Here is a 25,582-nt window from a genome sequence, read left to right on the forward strand (position 1 = left end):
GAAATAAATCCAGATATTTTGATTTTGACTAAGTGTAAATGGACCAAATGCTCTACTTAAAAGACAAAGATTGTCTTAAGAAAGAACTTCTATTATGAAAAATTCCAGTAAGCAGCAGGGCGGTGAGAACAGCACAGGGCCCTGGGCGTCTGGCAACTCCGTCCACTCTCTGCTGTTCATTTCATCCACGCAGTCTGTGCAGGAGACGGTAGAGAACCTGCACGTTATACCCTAAACTTTACAATTTCAGCCACTCCCTGCTCTGCCCTTCATCCCTGCGGGGACGTGCAGGAGATGACAAACAACACGCATTCCATATGCTAAGCTTCAGAGCGTCAGGTTCCAGCCCCAAGAGTGAGGTGCTCCTGTTTGAGTAGATCTGGGCTGCCAGCAGAGTGTGTGTGTGTGTGTGTGTGTGTGTGTGTGTGTGTGTGTGTGTGTGTGTGTGTGTGTGGCCAGCACTTTTTAATCCCTTAACTGGCATGTGCGGTCGGTTACTGAAGGCTGGTGCAACAGCCCAGGCACCAGCCCGCTCGCCTCAGCGCCTGTTTCCCAGCGTGCAGAGCGCGTCCCGGGTGCTCGTCCCCCAGTGCACATCTAATGCAGAGTCCTGGCCGCGAATGCGAGCGGGGAGGCACTCGGCAAGCACGCAGTAATTGGTGGCTCCCTCCACTTGCAGTTACTGCTCCCCGACGTCACACCTGGCAGCCTCACCGCCTCCAATAAACAGGGTGACTGCGGGAGGATAATTAGGACTTTCGCTATTAAAGTCCCTAACAGGACCTGGCACCCACGCAGCAGGCGCCATGTGCACGTTGGCGGCCGCTCGTTAGCGCGGGGGACCCGCAAGCGGGACCCTCGCCCGGCCAGACCCCGGCCCGCCCGCCGCCGTCAATCAGCCGCGCTGGCCGCGCCCCCCGCGCGCCGGCCCCGCCCCCGCCGCCCGCGCCTGCGCCCTGGGCCGCGGGGCAGCGGCGCCTGCGTGCGTGCGTGCGTGCGTGCGTGCGCGCGCCCGCGGCCTCGCCCTCGCCCTCCGCCCCTGCGCCTGCACCGCGCGCGCCGCGACCCCCGCGGCCCCCCCGTGCGCGTTAAAGGGGGCGCAGCAGGCGGCGGCCGGCCCCGCGGGAACATGGCGAAGGTGGAGCAGGTCCTGAGCCTCGAGCCGCAGCACGAGCTCCGATTCCGAGGTAAGCCCGGCCCGCGCCGCCCGGGCCCGCGCCCGCCGCCCCCGCCGCGCCCCCGCCGCGCCCCCGCCGCCCCGGGCCGCGCCGGCAGGGAGGCGACGCCGCGAGGACGGGCGCTGTCACCGCGCCGCCACGTGCCCGCGCATGGCCGGGCCCGCCCCGGGCACGTGGTCCGGCCGCTGGTCACCTCGCTGGCATGTGCCCGCCCGTGAGGCCCGCCCCGGGCACGTGGTCTCTGGGGGTCCCCTCGCCGCCACGTGCCCGCCCGTGGCCGGGCCCGCCCTGGGCACGCGGCCTCGCGGGGCCCGCGGTCGAGGCTGGCGGGCGGGCGCTGGCCCCTCTCGGCCCCCCACGAGACGTGGCCGGAGCCGCCGCCGCCGAGGGTGCCCAGTGCGCGTGCCCTGGCCTGGCCGGACCCTCGGCCGCGTGCACAGCCCCGTGCAGTGTGGCCTTCCCGGCCGGCCGGCTAGTTGGGCATCACACTGGAAGCCCCTCCAGCCTGCACGTGGTCAGCACGGAGCCTGGCACGTGGTCAGCACGGCTGGCGGGTGCGGAGGGTCTGGGCTGCCTCCGGCCGGGGCCGCGGACTCCGGAGTCACGGGCGCTGACCAGTGCGGGCCGTGCGGGTGGCCGTGCCAAGGATGCTGACCCCGGCGCCCCGGGTACAGAAAGGAGCCTGTGATGGCCAGAATGACCCAACTGGCAAGTGGCACGCTCGAACCCAGACTGCCCAGCTTCTCTGGGGTGCTGGACATGAACACCGGCTCTCCCCTAGCACCTGCGCTGCCACCGAGCCCCGTCCCCGGCCCCCGACTGGGGCGTGAACCCGGGGCCCAGCCCCTGCGCTCCGTCCTGCCTGGGGCTGGTCACTGTCGGTGGCAGCAACCGCTTCCTTGGGACCCTGGGGCAGCTCGGGACCTTCCAGGGCCTCTCTTGGTGCTGGTCCCCGCAGAGCCCCTGGCAGCCTCGGGGCCGGGGCCTCACCCTGGGCCTGGGCACGCTTGGTCCTGGGGTCCACACACCCGCCCAAGCGCCTGGCCCACACAGGTCACACACACCCCCTCGCCGCCGCCCCTGGAGAAGGCCGCAGATGACAGAAGCAGCAGGAATAGCTTCGGGGAAGGTAATCCACAGGGCTTAGCGCCACCGAGGCCGGCAGCTCCTGGGAGGGTCACGGAGCTGTTTATTTTTATTATTTATTTGGTTTGGTGGAGGGGGGGCACATCTTGTGGTGCTCGGGCTATTCCTGCCTCTGTGTCAAGGGTGACTTCTAACAGTGCTTGGGGGACCGAATGCGGTTCCCGGGATTGATTTGGGGTGGGCCACGTGCAAGGCCTTCTTCCCGTCCTGTCTCTCGCCCCTTTGGGCTGCGTTTAAAGGGGTGGGGGCTGGCGGGAACTTGGGTTACCAAGCTCAGGCTGCGTGTGCAGGTGGCCTGGGGCCGACCCCTACCGCTGCTTGGTACCCCGAGCACCCCTGGGTGTGAACCCCAGATAAACAAGCAAAGGTTCCCTGGAAGAAGCCAAGGAGGAAGTGGGGCTGAGTTGATGGGATGTTCCGTGTACTGAGACATGAAACTGTAGGAAAGGTCCCTGCTGTCGGCCGGCGTGAGAGCTGGCACGTGTCACTGGGCTGAGTTCTTGCCCCCTGCGATGGAGCCACTGCGCAGCCAGCGTTGCTCAGGAGGTAACCAGTGCCGGCGACCCCGGGCCCAGGATGACGCGTCTCGGTGTGGATGGAGATGCGCCTGGCAGAGACCCTCCAGCTGGAGACTGTCCGGGCAGAGACAGTTAGGGCAGACAGCTTGGGCAGAGACAGTCTGGGCAGAGATGATTCAGGCAGAGCTGGTCTCGGCAGAGATGCTCTGGGTCTCGCGTGCATCTTCTTGGTGTGTCTGCCCAGGTGCAGGGTGGGCGCCAGGCCTGCAGGGCCTCCTCCCTGCGGGCAGCAGAGAGACCCCGGCCGCTGTCAGGGTGAGGGGGCGGCCCTCAGGGCCCGGGACTCCCAGCCCGTGCAGGGAGGGGCCTGCTGTCCGAGGGGCCTCTGGGCCTGTGGCAGTGCTCGCATGGGCGCACTTTCTGCTGGAGTCGCTTCTTCTCAAGAATCTCTGTGGCCCCGCCCCGCCACACGGCCTGCCCCGCTGGTGACGATTTCTGAGTCATTGAGGAAATGGATCACAATTGTGTGTAGTGTATACGTGTTACACATGAAGTTCCATATATGACATGTAATGAGACGATGCGTATTATCATAGCACTGGCTTACAGAGCCGTTCACGACCGGTTCCTCGGAAACAGCCCCAGCCCCCAGCCCCCAGCCCCACGCCTCCGCCTGCCACCCGGTGACCACGCCCCTGCCAGATGCCTCTCCCAACCGACGACCACGCCCAAGGCCCCGCCCCACCCGGCGACCACGCCCCCACCGGGTGGCCCCGCCCAATGGATAACCACGCCCCCGGGGCCCGCTTCCTGCCTCTGCCTGTGTTAACGGGGTTCTGAACCAGTGCGGGTTCTCTCGCCTCTGACCCGTTTGGTTCCCTTGCTGCGTGTCTTGATTTCGCGCCTCGCAGAGCGGCTCCATGTCGGCCCGTCCTCTGGCCTCCCTGTGTCCAGCCGAGGCCGCGCGTGGCCTGTTCTGTGCGCAGGACCCGCGGGCCCTGCACTGCGTGTCCTGGCGCCCGGCCGGCCCCGGGTCCAGTGTCCCGGGTCCAGTGTCCCAGCGGCAGTGGGCGGGGCTGTGAGAGCGCCCGTGTCCCATGTCCTGTGTCCCGTGTCCAGTGTCCCGGGTCCTGGCGGCCGTGGTGGGACTGTGAGGGTGCCCCTGTCCAGTGTCCCATTTTCCGGTGGCCGTGGATGGGACTGTGGGAGTGCCTGTGTCCAGAGTCCAGTGTCCCCGTGGCTGTGGGTGGGGCTGTGAGAGCACCCATGCCCTGTGTCCCGTGTCCAGTTTCCACTATCCTGTGTCCAGCGTCCTGGGTCCCGGCGGTTGGGGCTGTGGCCAGCGCAGGCGCCCCAGCCTTTGCGGGTGTGCTGGGCCCTGGGGTGGGTGCTCAGCCGCGGGACTGCTGAGTCCTGGGGGGTTTCCGGCACTTCCCGTGGCTCCTTCCCCCGCGTCCCCGCCAGCTCCGGGGCGGGCGGGTGCTCATTCTCCCTTGCTCCCTCGCCCCAGCTGTGTGTTGTGTCTCCCTGCTGAGGGTCGGAGCGGGTGCTCAGACCATCCTCTCAGAGCAAGTGGCTGTCGTCTCTGCTCCCCACTTAGTCAGTGTTTATCTTTCATTGACTCAGTGAGATGCAGCCACGGAGCTGTCCGTGATCAGGTGCCGGTCACCGTGTCCAGAACCCAGTCCCTTCACCAGTGTCCGTCTCCCACCGCCCGGGTTCCCGGTTCCCTCCCGTGCCCTCCCCGCAAGGTGGGCACTTTTCCTGTCTCTCTCCCTGGCATCAGGGTGTGCAGTACGGGTGCTGGAAGGTCACCGTGTTTGCCCCCCGACCTCCCTTCAGACCCTCATTCCCAACTCTCACTGCTGTAGTGCCCCCCACCCCACCCCGCTTGGGACGAGCTTCCTGCCACAGTCCAGTCCTCCTGGCCCTGTTTCTGCTGTCCTGGGCTGTTCGTCTCCCACTTTCATATATGCACTGTCATGGCACTGTCGTCCCGTTGCTCATCGATTTGCTCGAGCGGGCACCAGTAGCATCTCCATTGTGAGACTTGTTGTTACTGTTTTTGGCATATCGAATACCCCATAGGTAGCCTGCCAGGCTCTGCCGTGCGGGTGGGATACTCTCAGTAGCTGGCGGGGCTCTCCAAGAGGGACCAAGGAATCGAACCCAGGTCGGCTGCGTGCAGGGCAAAAGCCCTACCCGCTGTGCTGTCGCCCCAGTCCTACTTTTATATATATCCATATCCGTATCTGTGTATCTGTATCCCACACATGAGTGCAGCCTCTGGCTGTCCCTCTCCTTCCGACTCTCTTCACTCAGCACGACACCCTCACGTCCAGCCATCTATAAGCCAGTTTCATGTCTTCGTTTTTCCTGGTGGCTGTGGTGTTCCACTGTGTGGATGTGCCATAGTTTCTCTGACCAGTCGTCTGTTCTCGGGCACTCGGGCTGTCCGGATCCTGCTGCAGTGAGCAGGTGCCGATGGCATTTGTGCTGTGTGTTTGGGCCCCGGGGTCCCCCCTCCTCGGAGTCCCCCGCGGTTGTGGTGCAGCTGTTTGTCTTCTCGTCGTGGAGCTTCCGGGGGCTCCACGTGCTGGGCCGGGGCGGCGGGCTTCCCCGCCTGGTCATCGTGGCCATCGTGGCCTTCGTGCTTTTTGGGGTCCCTCCCTCCGGCTTATTCTGACCAGGTAACTTGTGTCGCCCCGTCTTTGCTCATGGTCCAGGCCCCCCGGTCCTCCCTCCCCCCGCCCTGACCGGCTGTTGTGCCGCTGTGCTGCGGGGTGGCGGGGAGCAGGGGCGGTGCCCTGGCCTGACGCGTGCGCCCCTGGGGACAGCAGTCGGAAGCTGGGCGATTGCAGACAGGCCAGCGCGGCTGTTCTGGGTGCGAGAAGCAAGCCCAAAGTTGTCAGCTTCCCCTGCTATTGATGTGTGGCTCCGTCAAGTGTGTTTTTTTTTCCCTTTTTGGGTCACACCTGTGCTATCGCTCCAGCCCCTCAAGTGTTTTGTTTTAACCCTGAAGCCCAGCAGAGAGCCCAGTGCGGCCTCCCCGACGCCAGGGACAGCCTTTCCTCGATGGCATGCTGGTTCCTCGGTGCTTCCCGGTCTCAGAGCAGACGCTTCCGGCACAGCAGCCTGCCGTGCTGAGCTCTCTAGCACTTCCCGCCCGTCAGAATAGACCATCTACCTATTCCGTTCCTAACCACCTCTCCAAGTGGCAGTAAACTCGCTAAGCTGTACTGAGCTTCAGTCTCCGTAGCGCTGCTCCCGAGTTCTTGTTCCGGGGAGAAAAGTGCCGTCTAGAAACGGGCTCGCTTCTGCTCCCCCCTTCCCGCTGTGGCACTGGCTCCCGAGGGGGCTCGGGGGCGGCCACACGCCACGGTCTGGCCGGGCGGGACAGGCCTTCGCCGGCAGCATGGCCCTCCCTGCCCGCCGGCCCGCTTGGTCTCTCGATGTGCGCGAGTTGAAATCACGGCCCTGACCCACAGCGGGGAAGGGTGACCTCGCCATGAGGGCCACAGAAGGGTCCTGGGGAAGCGGCTTGGAGCAGGCGGACACTGGCGGGCTCGGTGATGGACATTGTATGTCACAAACCCAACCCGGAGCCTTGTGACTCACGGCGCTTGTGATAAAGCAGAGTTTGGAGGAAGGAAAAACACCCACTCCTTGGGTTCATTAAACTCATCTTCCCTCCCAGCTGGAGGCCAAGCCCTGGGAACCAGGGCCCCACACACCCCTCAGGAAGTAGCTGGAACGCCCCGTGGGCAGGGGGGCGGCGAGTGCCCGGGGCCCACCCGCCTCGCCGCCTCCACTCTGAGATTGCCCCGGCCGCCCCCACTGGGGTTTGAAGAATGTGCCGTCTTCAGGGTGACCCTGGCCTGGGACAGATGAGCGCGGCTCTCAGTAAGGTGACGAGAAAGACGAGCCCCGGGCGCCGGTGCCATTCGTCAAGACAAGGTTGCCGAAGAGGCTTCTGTGCAGTCAAATCCACAGCCCAAGGGTCGAGCGGGTCCGGGGCTGGGTCCGAGCCCACTGCCCTGGGTCTGTGCTCAGCACGGCGGCCGTGGCCTTTGAGGTCGTCACCTGATTGGGGGTGCGGGGCCGCAGAGAAGCAAAGTCACGAGCGGGATAGTGGTTTTAGAGCACTGAAACAGTGCTCTTGAGCTGCCCGCTTTCCAGAGTGGTAAGTTCAGCGGAGGCCGCCGATGTGGACAGCCGTGAGCGTCAGCGTCTCCACCTGCACGCGAGACAGTCACGGGGAAGGGCCTTGCGAGGCGCACAGGACATCAGGTCATGGGAGTGTCTCTGAATACCTGTCCCTGGCCCCCTCGAAAGAGCCATCCTCCGTTTGGGGTCTGCAGGTGACTGTTTGAGGGTCCGGGGGCCCGGTCACGTGGGTCGTGCTCCCGCCCCCAGCATGCCCAGGCGGGCGCCCTGATGCTGTTTCTCCCCGGGGCCCCTCGGCCTTGCAGCTGCCCTTTCTTCTGCTGTGGTGGTGTTTGGGGGCCGTGTGGCTCTGGGGGTGACAGCGCGGGGCCTCGTGCGTGCAGAGTGGACACTCGAGCCCGGAGGCGTCTCCTGCTCCTATTGGGATCATTTCTGGAGAAAAATGAAGAATTAGTCTTTGGAATTTGGGGGTTTTTGTTCTGTGTTTTGTTTGGGGCCACCCTGGTCACTCCTGGTGGCTCCGGGGAACGTCTGGGGTGCCGGGGATCGAATCCGGCTCCTCATTGGAGATTTTTAGGGGGCGTTTCTTCAGGCTTCTGAGCCACACCCGGTGATGCTCAGGGCTGACTCCTCACTCTGCACCCAGGGGTCACGCCTGGTAGGGCGCAGGGGGCGTCTGAGTGCTGGGGGTTGCACCTGACTCCCCGAGCTGCCCGCCAGCTCCTCTCGCCCCGCCGTGAAGAACGTTCCTTTAGATGGGATGGCACCACGGTTTTCTATGACATGCCTTCATTTTTTTTTTTTTTTTTTGGCTTTTTGGGTCATACCTGGTGATGCTCAGGGGTCACTCCTGGCTCTGCACTCAGGAATTAGCCCTGCCGGTGCCGGTATGGGATGCTGGGAATCGAACCTGGGTCGGCTGTGTGCAAGGCAGACGCCCTCCCCGCTTTGCTGTCGCTCCAGCCCCTGACGTACCTTCGTTCTTGTACTAGGTGTTGATTGTCCAAACAAGCATTAGCTTGCGAGCGCTTGCAGCTCTGCCCAGGGAGTTTGGAGGCGGGAGTGGCTGTGTGAGTAGAGGGGCCCCGGGCTTGCAGATCTCTGAAGTGCTCAGGGGGTACCATGAGGGAAGGGGCTGCGCCCGGGGCTCCCCATGATCAGCGCAGAGGAGTGGCTGGAAGGATGTGGCCTCCTGAGGAGCTGGTGTCAGAGATGAGGGGCCCTGGGTCCGGGGCTGACGAGGGCGGCCTGTCAGCATTAGGCCTTGCAGCTGCTGAGGGAGTGTGGTCTTGCAAAGGCGCCCTCAGTTCCTCCTCTTGAGGTTGCTCAGAGGCCCCCCTCAGCTCCAACTTCCTCCTTTAATGGGGCCTAGTGGCTTCACTGGGGGACACTTGCTGTCCCTCTCGGAGAAGCCTCCATCTGAGGAGAAGCCCATCCCTCTGAGGAGAAGCCCATCCCTCTGAGGAGAAGCCCCCATCTGAGGAGAAGCCCATCCCTCTGAGGAGAAGCCCCCCATCTGAGGAAGCCCATCCTTCTGAGGAGAAGCCCCCATCTGAGGAGAAGCCCATCCCTCTGAGGAGAAGCCCATCCCTCTGAGGAGAAGCCCCCATCTGAAGAGAAGCCCATCCCTCTGAGGAGAAGCCCCCCATCTGAGGATAAGCCCATCCCTCTGAGGAGAAGCCCATCCTTCTGAGGAGAAGTCCATCCCTCTGAGGAGAAGCCCCCATCTGAGGAGAAGCCCATCCCTCTGAGGAGAAGCCCCCCATCTGAGGAGAAGCCCATCCCTCTGAGGAGAAGCCCATCCTTCTGAGGAGAAGTCCATCCCTCTGAGGAGAAGCCCATCCCTCTGAGGAGAAGCCCATCCCTCTGAGGAGAAGTCCATCCCTCTGAGGAGAAACCCATCCTTCTGAGGAGAAGCCCATCCCTCTGAGGAGAAGCCCCCCCCCATCTGAGGAGAAGCCCATCCCTCTGAGGAGAAGCCCCCCATCTGAGGAGAAGCTCCGCTCTAAGGAGATTCCCCCACTCTGAGGAGAATTCTGCCTGTGAGGAGAAGCCCCCCACTCTGAGGAGACCCTGCACTCTGAGGAAGAGCCTGTGCGGCTGTTCCCGAACTCCTCTCTCCTCTCCCCTCCTGGGCGCCTGCCGTTGGCTGGGATGGAGATGTCGTCGGGTTTGCTCTTTAGTTTGGCCCAGTCACAGGCACGGTCACTTCCTGGGCACCCGAGGGGCACGGTGGGCTGTGGGGGGAGAGCCAGGTCACTCCTCAGGACAGGTGGGTGACACTTGGTGGCGGGTGTCTGGCTGCCTTTCCCCTCTGAGGGACTCGGACCCTGGGCCGCCCCGCTTCCCTCTCTCTCAGCCGCAGGCTGGTCTCCGCCTGCTCCTCCTGTTGGCGATGCCCAGGCTGGCCTCTGGCGGTGCCCGGGGAGCCGGGGGGTCAGGCCAGGGCTGGCCGTGTGCCAGGAAGCGCCTCCCCCTGAACGGTCTCCCTGGCCTCAGTTTACCTGCCCGTTAAGCCCTGCACGCCCCGCACCCCTGCAGGCATGACCTCTCCCTCCACACCCTCGCGGCTGCCCTGCCCTGGGGGTCTCGCTGGTTCCTCACCTTTGCTGTCCCCCACCCCGTGGTCCTGCCGCTGCCCCCTGATCTGGCATTGACACCCGCTGGCTCCCTCGCACCCGCGGGCCACGCCTTGTCGTGTGTAAAGTCACTGCACCCGCACCGCGCTGTGGGCAGGAGACACCCAGGTCCCCTGCTGCCTGGACTCGAGTCCGCTTCCTCGGTGCTCCGGGGCCAGCGACTACTCAGAGCCCCGGGAAGGGCCCTGGGGCCGCGCTTCCTCCCCCCAGCTCCTGCGAGTCCCCGAGGTGCCCCTTGCCCTGCCCTTCTGCCCCGTGACCTTGACTCTGCTCTGGTGTGGCCGTGCCCAAGGCATACTCCTGGCTCTGTGCTCAGAGTACGGCCGAGGGGTGCTGGGGACAGAGCCCAGGCCTGCCACCGTCGCAGAGGGCCCGGGGCATGGCAGGGTGGCACCGGCTTCCATGGCTGGCACCGCCAGGAGCGACCTCTGAGCCCAGGGCCAGGAGGACGTCCTGAGCACCACCGAGTGCGACCAAAAACGAGTCCAAGCACCAGAGAGAGTAAAGCTTGGGGACTGCTGCGTTGGGAGGGCGACGGCGCCGTGTTCCTCCCGCGGCGCTCACGAACTCGCGGGGCGCGGAGCCCACCCAGACACCGGGGCAGCCGCAGAACAAGTCGTGGCCCACGCCCGGGGAATACTACGCAGCTGTGGAGCAGGAGCGCCGTGCGGCCGGGGCGGAGCTGGGGGCAGAGTCGGAGGTGGGGGAAGAGCAGCGTTGGCCCCGCCCGGGGCTGGCGGGTGCAGGCCCTGGCCGCGGACTAACACGCTTCCGACGTGTGACGCCTTCCGAACCCGCCCTTGGTTCTGACCGGGACCCGGCTCCAGTTCTGAGTGTTTCTGTTCTGCCTTTCGGGTGCTGGGGCGGCAGCTGTTCTGACTGGGGGGCTCACGTCCTTCCCGGGGCCTGTCCCGTCTGTCCGTCCATCTGCTCGAGGATCTGCTCGTCTGCAGGGGGGGGGCAGGACACGGTGCCCCTCCGCGGCCCCCTGTGTCCGGGCCTTGCACTCCTGTGGCTCGGGGCCCGTGTCTGCACCCTCGCCGAGAGCCCAGCTTTCACCGAGGGAGTGAGGCCGCAGTGGGCGTGGGGGCCAGTGGCCCGGACGGAGAGCGGGGAGTGTGGCCCCCGGTGGCTGGGCCCTGAGAAGAGTGGCGACGGCCCCCCGACGGGGCGGAGGACGGAGGACTGGCCGCCTCCCTAGTGAGCTTTGGTGAAGCGCCCCGCAACGCCCTGCAGCTGCCCGGCCTCTCCCCTGCCCGCCTTGGTGACAACCTGGCCGCGGGTGCCGTGGAAGGGGACAGTAGGGCACACTCCCGCCCGGCCACTCCAGCAGCCTCTTGCTCTGAGACGGTCACTGCAGGCCTGGGGCTGGAACGGTGGGTAGAGCGTTGGCCTCGCATGCAGCCACCTGGGTGTGACCCCCAGCAGCCCAGACGGTCTCCTGAGCACCGCGGGGTGTGGCCCCCAAACCGAAATACAATCATCAAAAAGTAAAGAAGGTCAGTTCTGGGGCCTCTTCCCGTCTTCAGGTACACACTTAGGAGTGGCAGTAACCAGACACGCCGGAGAAGGTCAGCTGGGCGCCCTGGGCTCAAGGGGCACGGCCGCCGCTGGACGCCAGCCTGTTCACGGAGTCGGAGTGTAAAGAGCATCACCCCGTTGTAAAAAAGAAGCACCCAACAGTTAGGCGGTGTTTCTCGCTCCTCCCAAAGTCACATGACTTCATTTCCCCTAATTCCCACTTCTCACACTAGGTTTTTCCTTCCCAGACTTGTGTAAACTGAGTGACAGAATGGAGGAGTAGAAAGAAAAGCCTCAAGTTTGCTCTGTTTCTAGACAGACCAGATGCTCTCACGTTCCTCTCAAGACCCCGACTTTCGGGGAGTTGCGTCTGTAAGATTGGTGTGGCGCTTGGTATGCAGTGTTTAAGGTCCTTGGTGATCTATATGGACAGTGGCCCAGTAAAGGCCCATTTTTTACAAACTGCCTTAATGCAAGTGGCAGCTTTATGAAACGAAAGTGACTAGTAAAAATCTGAATGATGTTCATAGGCCCGTCCATCATTTTTATTGAGGTTTTTGTGCATTCTGACTAATTAATACAGGGAAAGGGAGAACACTAACATGGTTTATTTCCTATAATTACTCAAATCATGCAGAATTTATTTTCAATAAAATTCTTAAAGCAAATTGTGCAGGGTGGGGAGAACAGGGCTGGTTTGTTTTTCCCGAACCCCGTGCCCCTCGCTGCAGGGACTCTGCTCTCAGGCGGGGCCCTGGGCGGGTCCAGGCCCGCCGAGCTGGCCAGACCTGGGCAGTCTGCCCCCGTGCGCCTCCTGCTGCCCCGGCCGCACGCATGTGGGGTCTCGGGATGGCCTTGAAATCCCCAGAGCAGGCCGTGGGGGGCAGAGGTGCGGCCGCCCCGTCCAGCCCCCTCTGCCCATCCCCTCCCGCTGCTCTCGGGGGACGTCCTCCCTGCTGGCCTGTCTGCGCCTGAGGCTGGGCATGGTGCCATGTTGGCTGCACGTGTGAGAGACAGACAGACAGACAGACAGACAGACAGACACAGACCCCAGAAAACTCAGGCACTCTGGCTGGTCTGTCTCGTGCCCTGGTAGGAGACTCGAGCCCTGTGCAGATGTGGCTGCGTGTGAGGGGAGCCCTCCTCTCCACTCCCCTCCCCTCCCACTCCCCTCCCCCCACTCCCCTCCCCCGCCCATCCTGCGTGTAGCTACCCCTCTTCCCGTCCCGCTGCCTGTCCCCTCCCTCCCTCTCCCCCCTCCCCTCCCCCTCCCTCCCACTCCCCTACCCCCCACCCGTCCTGCATGCAGCTACCCCGAGTCCCCGCTGCCTGTCCCCTCCCTCCCTCCCTCCCCCCCTCAGTGCTGCCCCTCTTCTCCTGGGGGAGGCCTGGGCCTGGGCAGGAGAAGCCCCCAGAGACGTTCTCTGGGGTCTGGGGCCACACCTGGGGTGCCCGGTGCCCCCCGCCCAGCTGGTCCCCTCCTTGGCTCCCCCTCCCGCCCCCTCGCTGCCCCGGTGCTGCCCGCCTGGCGTCCCGGCAGATAGACTCGCGTGAGCACATGTACGCCCCGTTTCATGCTCAGATCGCCCTGTAATCTGCGCATCAATCACGGCCCGAGGATGCACGTCTCCGGCTCAGCCTCGCAGCACGGCGGGTCCGTCTGGCTCCGGGAGTCCTGCCCTTGCTTCCTCCTCTCCACTGTTGGCTTGATTCATGGTCAAGCCCGTCCCAGATGGACTGTCCGTGCCCCGCGCCGCTCGCAGAGAGAACGCGGCCTGGGGGTGACTTTTGCCGGCAGGGGCCTGCCAGGGGGAGGAGGGGAGGGGACGGGACTGCGGGAAGCGTGCGGTGTGGTGGCCGTGGGGAGCAGGTGGCAGGCAGGGCCTGTCTCCATCTGGCAGTGGGGAGACCCCGTCCCCTCCACAGGGCTCGTGCCCCAGAGCAGCTGCGGGTGCAGGGGCAGGCTCGGGGCTGACCTCTCCCGCCCAACGACTGGCTGCCCCGAGGCAGAGGTGAACGGGTCGCCAGACTCAGATGACGGGGACATCTGAATTTTGTCCCCTCCGCAGTGCTTGCGCATGTGTGTGCGTGTGTGCCTGTATATATGCGCTTGTGTGTGCACGTGTGTGCGTGCGTGCACATGTGTGTGCGCGCGTGTGTATGTGCATGTGTGGGTGCGCGCGCGCGTGTGTGTGCGTGCGTGAGCACCCGTAACTGTTTGTCTAAACAGAGACTGTGGGGGATGCTGGTGTCTGAATATTAGTTACCTCAGGGGACAGGGAAAGCTCATTAACTTCCTCTTTATTCATCTTTTATTGTTGGGCCTGTTTTAAAAGCCGTGTTTTACTTTTTTAATTAAAAAATCTAATAAAGTAGAAAATGAATAAATAATAATAAAACACGCCCTGGGGGCGCTGCGCGTCCCCGGCTTCCCGGCAGCCGAGCGGCTCCTGGCGGCCGCCCGAGCGGCCCCTCCCCCAGCACACGACCCTGTGGGGGTGGCAGAGGGTCCCGGTCGCCTGCCCTCTGCGACCCTTGTTGCCCGCTGCCCTGTGCAGTCCCTGGGGCTGGTGCCCTGTGGGGGGCCGGACCAGGGCCCTCGCAGACTGTCCGTCCGTCCGTCCGTCTGCCCGTCCGTGCGGGCTCATGGCGAGGGCCCAGGAGCAGGTCTCCCTGGGGCCCTTCTCCCCACGGCCACCCTGGTCACTGTCCGTCCCTCCCGCAGGCCCCTTCACGGACGTGGTCACCACCAACCTGAAGCTGGGCAACCCGACGGACCGGAATGTGTGCTTCAAGGTGAAGACCACGGCGCCGCGCAGGTACTGCGTCAGGCCCAACAGCGGCGTCATCGACGCGGGCGCCTCCATCAACGTGTCCGGTAGGTGCCGGGGCACCCCACCCGCCCAGCGCCCCTCACCCCTCGGGTGGACGAAGCCAGCCCGGCCTTCGGGGTGCGTCGGGAACGGGCCAGGCGAGTCCGGCCTGACTTGCGGGAGGAAGCTCGGGGGTCACTTCCCACCCCTGGAGGGTTGCGGCTTGTGCACCGTGGGCCGCGCTGCGGCACTGAGGGCCGAGTCGCCGGGGCTTGGCTGCGTCTCTGTGGTGGAGTCGGCCTTGCCCTGGTGGAGCTTTGGGATGAGGGTTGGGGCCGTGGGGGCGGAGGGGTGCCTGTCCCCGAGGGTCGCCAGGGAGGCTCTGGACAGGCCCGTGACCCGGGCCTCAGTCTGCTGGGCTCCGCCTCCCCTTTTCCCGGGGAGGGGAGCAGCTCCCAGACGCCCCAGCGGCCCTGCTGGCGCCTCAGCCGCCCGGTGCCCAGGGCTGCCTGCCGGGCGTGTTGTCAGTGTCTTTAGCCTGAGGGCTTCTTGTTTCTGGGGATGGCGGTGCCAGGGTTTGACCCTTCCCGCCGAGCCCGTCCGGCCCTCCGCGCTCCTTCCGGCACAGTGAAGTTTCCTGGTTGGTTTCGAGAAGTTCCCAGCTGCGCCCAGCCGTGCTCAGGCCCAGTGCTCAGCTCACTCCTGGTCACACCCAGCGATGCGCAGAGATTGCCCCTGGTGGTGCTCTGCTCGGGGGACCCTATGGGATCCTGGGAATCGAACCCAGGTTGGCTGCATGCAAGGCAAACGCCCTCCCTGCTGTGCTGTTGCTCCAGTCCTGCTCAGCTCAGCTGAGCTCACTCCTGGTGGGCCTTGGGAGCTGAGGCGGTGCCCGGGAAGGGGCCTGGGCCAGCCACGAGCCCGCAACTGCCCGACCCCTCGACCCGCTGTCGCTGCCCCAACTTTCTCCAGCTCTGAGATAAAAATTGTTTTCTCTGATTTTCATGATGTGCATCTGCCTTACAGACAACAGCTGCCGTAGAGTTGCAGAGACCCTGTGTTCAGCTGGGAGGGGGCTGGGAGCCTGTTTCTGGGGAGTGGGAGGGCGCCGGCCCGCGTCTCCCCAGGAGCAGGCTGGCGGGGCGGGTCTCGGCTCCCGGCCCAGAATAAGAGACCCCTTACTCAGTTCTTCAACAACAACAAGAAACAAACAAACAAAAAACCCAGACAAATTGACCTAGGGGTCAGCCCACCAGGAGAACTCGAGGCCAGAGGCTCGGTGGATAGGCCTTGCTGGGCTGGCTGTTGGGGGGGCCCCACCGAGGCCTCCCAGAAGCTTCTGGAACTTGCTCCTGGGGCATGGCCAGGGCTGCTTCCTCGCCTCTCACTCTCCTTCCCGCGGTGTCAGCCCCAGTGCCAGGCCCGGCCAGCCTTTGCCTCCGCAAGGGCCCCTCAGCTTAGCCGGGCGGGCTGGACTGTCCAGCCCGCCAACCTCTCCAGGCGTGATCCCTGAGCACAGAGCCAGGAGTCAGCCCGAATTGCTGGGTGTGGCTCCCAAACACACGAACACACAAAGCAGCAGCAACACCCGTGAAGCTAGCAGACAGTGGGTTGGGGGAGTGGATGGGAGGCGGGTGGGGGCGGGGCCTGCGGGCCAGGGGGTGGGGCCAGGCTGCTCTCCTCTCAGCGGTGGTGGGAGGATATTTTTACAGTGGGTCGTGTCTGGAAGTTTCTGTGGCGAGCTGCTAAGTGGTCGAGGACCTTTTCCGAATACTGCAGTTTAATAAAGAGGGAGTTTCCGTTCATATTCCAAACCATGTTTGCCAGCGGAGACAGCAGGTGAAGTGGTGGAATTATGGGCCCATCAAAAATACTTACGCTTCCTGTAATATGATATTAAGTTTAATATTTTTATAACCTTCACTGAATTCTAATTTCACTGAAGTAGCAAACACACTTCCATTTGCAGTTCAATTATGCACATTGGTTGCCTGTGTACCAAGCAAATTAGAAATGCAAAATATCTCGGTGGGGGGGATGGAATTAGTCGTCATTAAAGATACCAATATTTAGGCACAGATAGACTCGCCTCGCTGTGCCCTGGGAATCGAAAATGAATTAAAGACAAACAAGCACAAATCTCCCAGTGTTCTGGATCTTTATTTTAATTTAAAATTCAAAGAATTAAGGAGCAGTGTTCATTGCCGACATACAGCTCCTTCCAGCATTTATTTCAATCACACGTAAAGCATAACGTTCCTCCAGTAGCATCCCGAGCACAGAGAGTGAGTATCAGCAACTCTCCGTGGACGGAAACAGTGGTCAATTAATGTAATTGGGCAGCATTGCGATTGATAATTAATCCTTTTAAGATTCTGCTGACTCAGCTGGCGGGCCCTCGGGGGGCTGGCGGCTTCAGGCCACCGGGGTCTGCGGCTCAGCACGGGCCGAGACCAGCCGTGGCGGCAGCGTGACCTGGGGCCACGAACCCCGGGCCGCTGCTTGCTCGTCTGATGTTCTGCCTCGGACTCCTGATGGGCACGGCCTTTGCACAGATGGTTTTCACGAGCCATGTTCGTCCAGGTCAGCTGCGGGCGGCTCCGGCCTGCCCCCCACTCTTGGTGTTGACGTGCACAGCCCTGTCCGAGTCGCAGAGGAGCCGCCCGCGTCCGGCTTCTCAGGGACGCACGGTTCCTTCTCCAGCCCGCAGTGCCCGAGGGTGGGCCATGAGCTGCCCAGAGCCCAGGCGGGTGCCAGCCCTCAGCCCGGGAGCCCCCGTGTGCAGTGCGGGGGGCCCTGGAGGGAGCCCGGCGGGTGCTTTTGTGGGAGGCCTTAGGTCCAGGAACCCTGCAACCTGCGGGCGGCCAGCGCAGAAGTGGGCAAGGAGGGTGGACGCCCTGGGCTGAGAGAAGGTCGGGCCGGGGCTCCCGGCTTCCTGGGAAGCTTTGACTTCACCTTCAGTCCAGTCACTTCTCAGGGGGGAAGAGAAAGTGGTGTGTGTGTGTGTGTGTGTGAGTTTAAAGGTGTGTGTGGATGTGGGGCTGTGTATGAATGGTGTGCCCATGTGTGTGAGTGTGTGAGTGTGAGGGTGTGTGAGAATGAGTGTGTGACTGATTCTCTGGGACCGTGAGGCTGAGCGTGAGTGGGATGGAGCGTGTTTGGGTGTGAATGAGTGTAAGAAGGAGTGTGTGAGACTGAATGTGGGGGTGTGTATGCCTGTGAGTGTGTGAGGCTGTGGGAGTGTGTGCCCGTCTGTGTGTCTGTGTGGGAGTGAGTGTGCATGTGTGTGTCTGTGTGGGAGTGAGAGTGCGTGTGTGTGTCTGTGTGGGAGTGAGTGTGCATGTGTGCGTGTGTGTGGGAGTGTGTGTGCGTGTGTGTGCGGCTGTGTGGGAGTGTGTGTGCGTGTGTGTGTTAGCATATGCCTCAGCTCTTCTCTTATCGATCCGAGTTTTATGACCCCTGAGCTCCTTTCTTAAAGGCTCTCGTCTGTGCGTCCTGGGATAAAGTGGACATTGTAGCACGGGTGTTAATGGGGGTACGTGGTGGCCGTCGCGCCGTCTCCTGGTAACAGGCCTCCTTTTAATGTAGTATCAGCAGATACGTTTCAGAAGTAGGATAGATGGCTCATTTAAGAGGGTTTTAGCATCAGTGTCTCTGGTATTCAAGTGAAATAAATTAAGTTAATGGGGAGCTCTTTTACAGCCTGTCATGGAAAATGTACATCATCTCTGTCACGATTTGCATGTATGGCGCGGCGAGAAGGAGCCAGGAGCCGCCCTGGCTCTGTTGTGTTCTCAGGACGCGCGGTGGAGATGGTCGGGCGTGTGGGGGAGGGCGGGGGCTGCTCAGCCCGCAGGTCTGGGTGGCCACTGCCCGCTGCTCACGATTGCCACTGGACATCGGCTCCTGTGGACAGGGAGAGCCGGGAGGCGGAGGCTGGGGTGCTGGCACCCTCCCCCAGATGCTGGACCGTCAGGCTGACCTGTCGCTGTGGTCTGCAGGGCCCTGCATGGTCCTGTGGCCGCTTCAGTTCTCAGGGTGGGGCGCCCGGCATGGGTGAGGTCGGGCGAGGGCGGCCACGGGCAGCGCCAGCGCTAAGCCACGAGTCCAGCATGGCGACTCTGGGGAGGCCCTGCCAGCGGGCGGCCGGCACCTCGTCTACCGTGTCCCGTAGCTGCTGTCGCATCCGTGACCAGGCGTCATGCCCTGTCATGACTGACACAGCCTGACACAGGGAGCCCAGCCCAGAACCTGGGGTCGCACACAGGGGCAAGTGGGCCGGGGGTTCCTGGAGGCCGGGGCAGATGCTCAGTCTTGCACCGCCCCCTCCGAAGGCCCAGGGCCGCCAGGGGCAGCGGGAGGATCTGAGTGGAGCAGGTGGGAGACGCCTCAGGGGGCCTGGGGGCAGCAGAGACTGTCGGGATGGGCAGGGCACTTCCCTTCCGGGGACGGGAGGAGACACAGGGGACAGAAGAGAGGGCACGGGGTTGCTGCCCGCCCCATCCCTCAGCAGATCCCCAGTTGTGCAGGATTCCTGTGTACAGGATCCCTGGTGTGCGGGGTCCCGTGTGCAGGCAGGATCCCGTGTGCAGGATCCCTGGTGTGCAGGGTCCCGTGTGCAGGCAGGATCCCGTGTACAGTATCCCTGGTGTACAGGATCCCTGGTGTGCGGGATCCCGTGTGCAGGATCCCCCTGTGCAGATCCCCCGTGTAAAGTGGGGCGTGGTGGCTCCTCTGGTCCGAGAGTCACTGGGGAGCCCAGTCGGAGGGGTCAGAGGCAGCTGGTGGGGACACGTCAGTCCTGGCTGGAGCCAGCCCACAGGGCTCGGGCGCCTCTGCCAGAGGTGGCTCTGGCCCCATGTGTCCCTGGCCTAGCGTCAGCCTTCCTCGTGCCCTGTTTTCACCCTTGATGGAGGCATTGTCTCCACCGACCCTCTAAGGATGGCGCATTGCAGTGCTGGGCCAGTGAGCCGGACCCTGGCCAGACCCGCCAGGGCTCCGTGCCGGGCCTGTGCTCCTGGGGCCAGGGACGCCCTGGCCTCACCAGGCATCACCAGCCCTGGAACCAAGTGGGAGGAGCAGAGACAGCCGTGAATGTCCCAGGTGACTTGGTCCTGGCTCCTGAGGCCGGGGCTGGGTGCAGGGCCTGGAGCACACGTGTCGGGGCCTGAAGCAGGCGTGTGTCAGGGTCTGGAGCATGTGTGGGGTGCCCGGGCCCTTCACCTCGGCCGTGCCCCCTGGGCACGCAGCTGTCAGGTTTCCCTGGGGAGGGCGGCGGTGGAGGTGCCCCTGCGTCATGGCTGTGGCCGAGTCCCCCTCTGATGGGCTCCTCTTCCTCAGTGATGTTGCAGCCTTTCGATTATGACCCCAACGAGAAAAGCAAACACAAGTTTATGGTCCAGTCTCTGTTCGCGCCAACGGACACTTCTGACATGGAGGCCGTGGTGAGTACTCGCGCTCCTTCCCCTGGGCCTGGGGGCGGGGTGCCCCTGCCTGTGTCCCGGGGAGAGGGGCGGGGCACCCCTCGGGCTGTTCCTGAGCCTTTGCTTCTACCCTTCTGTGGAACATTCCAGAATATCGCTCTTCCCTGACTTGTGTCTCAGCTGGATTTGTGTCCTGGTTCAGGAGTTTCTCCCTCCGCAAGGTTGTGTTTCTCCTCGGGGCTGCCTTGATGGCCCCACCCTCAGCGGCGGGGCGTGGGGGTCTGGAGCCACCCTCATCCCGCCAGGCCTTGTTGGGGGGTTTGTTCTAATTCATTGCTTTGCCCCTTAGATGCCTCCTTTAAAAAAAAAAAAAACAAGTTTAGTCCGTGCCTGGTGTGGGCACCGCGAACCTCTCCCTGGGCCTTTCGGGGGACGTCACGTCATTGCTTCTGGGGAGCCCGCGGAGGCCTCCGTGACCCTGAGGGGGGCGCCCAGCACTTGCCCGCTTCCCGGCTCCACTGAGGGGCTCCGCCCACAGCTCGGGGAGCTGGGGTCACCCTTAGGCCCATCTTCATGGATGTCAGAGTTCGGGCAGGAGCAGAGGGTGGCGGGCAGGCCCGCAGACGCCCCCCCCCCCCCCCGCACTGTCGCTCGGCCTCCCCTGGCCTCTGCCCTTCCCCTCACTTGATTGTGGCACTCGTGTGCAGGGACCAGTCCCCGACCTCGCCCCCGGCTCCTCCGCCGCCCCCCCCCCCCACGCCCCCCGCGTCTGCTCGATCCTGGCCCTATTCTGTCTCTCCGGGAGTGGCCAGGCAGCGCCCTGGCCTCCCGTCTCCTGCTTCCCATCCCGCTGGGGCGGGACTGACCCGTCAGGCAGGGCAGCTGCGGGGCCTCGGCTTCGTCCCAAGTCACACCTGCTCTCCACCGTGGCTTTTGTCGAGGCCACAATCTGCCCCATACAGGCGGGACTTCGGGGGTTTCTCGGGACTGAGCCTCGGTCAGTGTGTGCTGCTGGGAGCATTAGGGCGTGTCCGTGGCCGCCCTGCCCAGAGGGCCCTCGACTGCCCGGGGATCTCTGCTCTGCTGCTCTCCTGACGGGGCTCCCAGCCCCCTCCTCCAGGGGCACCGACTCCAGCCCCTGTCCCTGCTCCTTGGCCTCGGGGACCCCTCAGCGGGCCTGGCCTGGCAGAGCGCGGGCGGGTGAACATTCCAGGGGCTGCGGCCCTTGCGCCCCCCGTGTCAGGCTGCAGCCCCAGCCGACTGGCGTTCTTTATTTGATACACATCAGAGCTTTCTCATTAAGAGTGTTTTTCTGAAATTGTCAGTTATAAGAAGGAAATTATTCTTCTAGCAGCTTTATAATATCCTGATTATTAAATTTAAATTGTTTCAGTGGAAGGAAGCAAAACCGGAAGACCTTATGGATTCAAAACTTAGATGTGTGTTTGAGCTGCCAGCGGAGAATGATAAACCGGTAAGTGTGTTTCTGGTTCCCCGTGATTGAATGTCGCAGGCTGACACCCATTTGCATACCGTCCCCCGCAAAGCCGAGATTGAAGTTGGCAAATTATTTTCCCGTTTCTGATGGATGAAGAGGAGAATGAGCTGAAGTCCAGGCAGGGCCCCCGCCCCGCTGCCCCGCACCCCTCGGAGGTAGGGCCGCTGCCGGTGCTGGGGCTGGGGGCATCAGGGCCTGGCCAGGTGAAGAGAGACCAGTTGGGGCTGGAGCACCGTGGCCCAGAGCACTGATTAGGGAGCCCCTATCTCCAGGTCCTCTTCAGTACCCCCTGCTGTGTCGTCCCCTCCCCCTGCAGACAAAATCTGGCCCTGAGTTCTGTAGCCCCAGGGCTGGACCCTGCTGAGGGCCACCCGGTCCCCGAGGGCGTCCAACCCGCCTGACCAGATCTTCCTCACAGCTTCCCTGCCCGGCGTCCTGGCCCCTGCTGCCAGCCTGTGTCCAGTGGCCGTGTCCCGGAAGGGCAGGGGGCAGTGAACCCGGCCAGTGCCCCCGGCAGCTGCCCTTGGCCCCGGAAGTGCCGCCGGTGGGCTGGACGTTCTCCTGGCTGCTGTTCCGTGCCGCCGGGCACGGCCACGCCGTCTGAGCGGAGCGTGTGCCTCGGCCAGGCGGTGTTCCCAGGGGGCTTCTGTGCCCCCCAGCCCGTCACGGCCCCCCACGTGACTCCCTGACCCCTCTCGACTGCTCCTAAAATGAGTGCAGCGTCTGACGCTGGGGCGGGAAATGCCACGGGGCATTGGCTCAGAACTCCGTCACTTTGCGCTCAAAGCCCCTTCCTCCCGCTCTTGACACCCAGCTTTCCTGTCTCCCCCGACAGCTCGATGTAGAAATAAATAAGATCATGGCCACGGCTGCCTCCAAGGCGGAGAGCCCGGCCGCGCCCAAGCCCCTGAGCTCCTCGCTGGACGACACGGAGGTGAGGAAGGTGATGGAGGAGTGCCGGAGGCTGCAGGCCGAGGTGCAGCGGCTGCGCGAGGAGAACCGAGGCTTCAAGGTAGGGCCGGGGCCGGGCCGGGGCCGTGGGGCGGGGCCGGACTTTGGTGGTGGCTTCAGTTTTTTTTTGGTTTTTTGGGCTTTTTTGCTTTTTTGCTTTTTGGATCACACCCAGCGATGTTACCCCTGGCTCTGCACTCAGGAATCACTCCTGGCAGTGCTTGGGGGACCCTATGGGATGCCGGGGATCGAACCTGGGTCGGCCACGTGCAGGGCCAACGCCCTCCCCGCTGTGCTGTCGCCCCGGCCCCAAGACTGCAGTTTCAAGGCCCGTCCAGGCTCTCGCTCTGGCTCCTGCCAGCAGCATGTCTGAGCCTGCTTCCGGCGTCCCCGCGCCAGGCCACGGAGGCCGCTGTCTCGTGGACCTTTCTCCCAGCTCCGAGCCCCGCGTTCCCCTGCCGGAGTGCCGCCGCTCGGGGACGCATCCTCGCCCCTCGAGTGTATTTCTCTTCAGAAACAGACGTCTGGTCGTTCAAAGTGATAAATGGGGAGAAAGAGCTTCTATATAAACCCAATAAATGCTGGATTTTGCTGTGCCCGTTTTTTTTTAAGTTAATCGAATAACCCCAGTCATTTATCAGCCGCGCTGGGGTATTGGCCGTGCCCTGGAAGCAGAGTATCTTTAAAATATTATCAGACCAATCTTGACATTGGAAGATTCTTTTTCCTGCCACGCGCTGATTGCTTGTTTGGTTTCTTTCATTCTTTTCCTTGGAGCGACAAGGTTTCCGAGGGTCCCCTGCGGCCGCCTGCGGACACAGGGCGGGGGCCCGGGACACGGCGCTCGCTCTCGGGCCCAGTGTCCGGAGTACCAGCTCCCGGGGTGGGCATGAAGGAACCGGGGAAGAGGAAACGGAGTGGCCGCGGGGCTGTGGGGTCGGAGGGCAGCAGAGGCAGGCCTGGCCTGGGACCGTGAGCAGTGGCCGGAGAGTTTCTGTCCAGCATGTCGTCGTCATCGGGGGCCAGGGGCCAGGGAACTTCACGGGAGAGGGGCGGGCGCAGCCAGGCCGGGGACTGCTCGTGCCTTCGGGTACCCCACAGGCTCCGAGCCCGCCACACCCCGTGGACACTGCGTCTGCGTGTCTCCAGGCTCACCTGCTGTGGCCCTGGGGAATGGCATTTCAGGTGGACGGAGGGGCTGAGGGATGGTGCAGGGGGAGGGGATTGAGGGGTGGTGCGGGGGAGGGGCTGAGGGGTGGTGCAGGGGGGGGGGCATCCACCCGCGGGTCTGTCCTGACGGTGCGTTTGTCCCCAGGAGGAGGACGGGCTCCGCATGCGGAAGGCGGCCCGGAGCAGCAGCCCCGCGCCGGGGCGGGCGGCGGCCAAGGAGGAGGGCCTGAGCAGCCGGCTGCTGGCGCTGGTGGTCCTGTTCTTCATCGTGGGCGTCATCTTCGGGAAGATCGCCTTGTAGGGGCAGCATGCGGGCGCGGCCCCCCGCCACCTTGTCTAGAGAATCCGTGTATGCCGCCATCCCCCAGGTCTTGCCTCACCCCTCCCCGTGCGCACAGCTAGCCAAGCCCCCCGCAGGCCCCGGGCTGGGGAGCCGGGGGGCGGGTGCCCGAGTCCGGGGCCCGTCCGGCCCGGGGGGGCTGGAGCCTAGCGGGGGGCTGCCGGCCTGCCCAGGGCTGGGTTCGACAGTCAGTGCTTGGTCCTCCTCGAGGGTCCAGGCTCCGCCGTGTGGGCCCACGGCAGAGGCCGCAGCCGGACATCCCTCACGTGTCTCATCTCACAAGGACGCAGGGGGAGCCGCAGCCGGGGTGGGGGGCGGGGGGCAGTCTGCATGGCCACAGCCGCCTGGAGCAGCCCGCCCTGCGCCCGAGCGCGCGCTTAGCCCGCCCCCGCCCCCAGCCCGGCCCCCTTGGGCCCACCGTGGCCACCCTCGTCAGCGCGGGCTGGGGGCAGGGCGGGGGTGTTGGGGGTCATCCATCCATTGAATGATAATCGAGAGTTTGACTGTGAATTGAATCTACGCCGTGAAAGACCAATCCAATTCTGTTTGACTATGTAGCATCTTAAAGAAAAATCAAAATAAAGCCCCAAATTAAAAGCTCTCGTTTCTGTCGTGTGTGTTCGCTGGGGGGTGTTGTTTGATCATCAGCGTTGTTGTCACCAGGCGGTGGCATCTCTGAGAGCGAACTGCAGGTGTTGGCGGCTAGTCGGGGCCCAGGCTCAGCCAGGGAGTGAACTGGGGTCTGACCGGGGCTGGGTGCGAGCCTGGCAGACGCCTACCCGCCCCCTCCTCTGGCTGCTGGGCTGAGTGCAAGCACTGAGAAGGAGCGGCGGGGTGGGGGGAGGGGGGGTCATTACGGCGTTACGGGAGGGCCCCGGGGGTGGGGGTCAGTCGGGCGCTGCCCCTCCAGGAGTGAAGGTGAGGAGAGCAGAGAACGCACTGTGAGGCCGGGGGATCTTCAGGACGCTCCGCCCTGGCCCCCTGGTTGGAGAAACAGGTGTCTGTCTGTCTGTCTGTCGCGTGGGGCAGGAGGATGCGCAGCCCTGCTGCCCGGTGGGTGGGTGGGGCAGATGCTGGGGGCACCCACCGCAGTGGCCCCGAGGATTCGGGCCGCATGTGGCAGGAGGGACGGGGCCCGTGGAGCCGCTGCCTCCGCTTGACGGATCAGACTCTGAGACTGAGCGTCCGAGCTCCTGCACGATGCCACGTGCCGGGCACAGAGGCGGCCGTGTGACCGGGCGGCGTGAGACCAGGTTCAGTCTATCCCCTTCCTAGTTTGCATGTTTCCTCTCTCCTGAGCCCCTGGCGCCAGCCGTAATAAATACTGATAAAATCAAAATTGATTTTTACCAGTGGACAGTTCATGCCCGGAGAGACGGCTTATACCTTATAACACAGAAGGGGGGAAAATGAAGAACCTCCAGTGATCCGTGACACCCTAAGCGCTTTCCGGCAAATCCCGGGAGCGGGGCGCTATCAGGGGGTGTCAGCCGGCCTCGCTGGGTCGGGTCGGACAGCAGAATACGGCAAGAGCTCAGGGCTAAGCAGCCTTTCAAATTATTTTGAAAACAAGCTCTGTGTGTGTGTGTGTGTGTGTAGCGTACGTGCCACACGTGACTCGCCATGTCTGAAGGACGCCCGGACACACAAACCTCTCCATGTGCAGGACTCCGCCCCGGAACACGGGTGTCTGTCACTTTCTGTCCCTTCTCTGAAGCACTGGCTCCGTCCCAAGCTTCTGGTTCTGATTTGTGAGGTGCCTGAGGAGGGGAGTGACGGAGTGAGCTGGACGGGGCGTGGACCCCCGGGCCGCACCCTCCACTGGCCTGCACTTCACCAGAGGCCCGTCCAGGGCCCTCCCCTGCCCCTCACTGAGCCTGGCCGCCTGCAGCCCGGACCCCTGAACCGCGCTGGCCCACGGCCCCTCAGCAACCCCCCGGCAATCGTGAAGGGGCAGGACCCCCCTCCCCAATGCCCCATAGGCCCTGCCCCAGCCCCCTGCCTGTCCCCTGGGTGAGGGGTGCTGATCGCCCACTTCAGAAAACCCTAGAGCAGGGGGCGGGGGGGTGCAGAAACTGGAACTCCTGGGCCTGTCTGCCCTGCAGTCTGGCCACCAAGGGTCCGGCAGGGCTGAGGAGCCCAGGGAGCCCATGGGACCCCACGTGCAGCTGCTGAACTGACGCACTCGCAGAGCCCGAGTGTTGATTTAAACTTCGAG

General features: G+C 63.7%; 1 protein-coding gene across 1 annotated transcript; it reads left to right on the plus strand.

Moving 5' to 3' along the window:
• Positions 1 to 992: 992 nt before the first annotated feature.
• On the plus strand, positions 993 to 23,965 carry VAPB (VAMP associated protein B and C). Its single transcript, XM_055137421.1, has 6 exons — positions 993 to 1,187; positions 13,895 to 14,047; positions 19,323 to 19,426; positions 20,799 to 20,879; positions 21,739 to 21,915; positions 23,170 to 23,965. Exons 1-6 carry the CDS (start codon positions 1,130 to 1,132, stop codon positions 23,323 to 23,325), a joined length of 729 nt encoding a protein of 242 aa, XP_054993396.1. The 5' UTR covers positions 993 to 1,129; the 3' UTR covers positions 23,326 to 23,965.
• The last annotated feature ends 1,617 nt before the right edge of the window (positions 23,966 to 25,582 follow it).

The sequence above is a fragment of the Sorex araneus genome, chromosome 5 (genome assembly GCF_027595985.1).
Source record: "Sorex araneus isolate mSorAra2 chromosome 5, mSorAra2.pri, whole genome shotgun sequence".
Taxonomy (NCBI): Eukaryota; Metazoa; Chordata; class Mammalia; order Eulipotyphla; family Soricidae; genus Sorex; species Sorex araneus.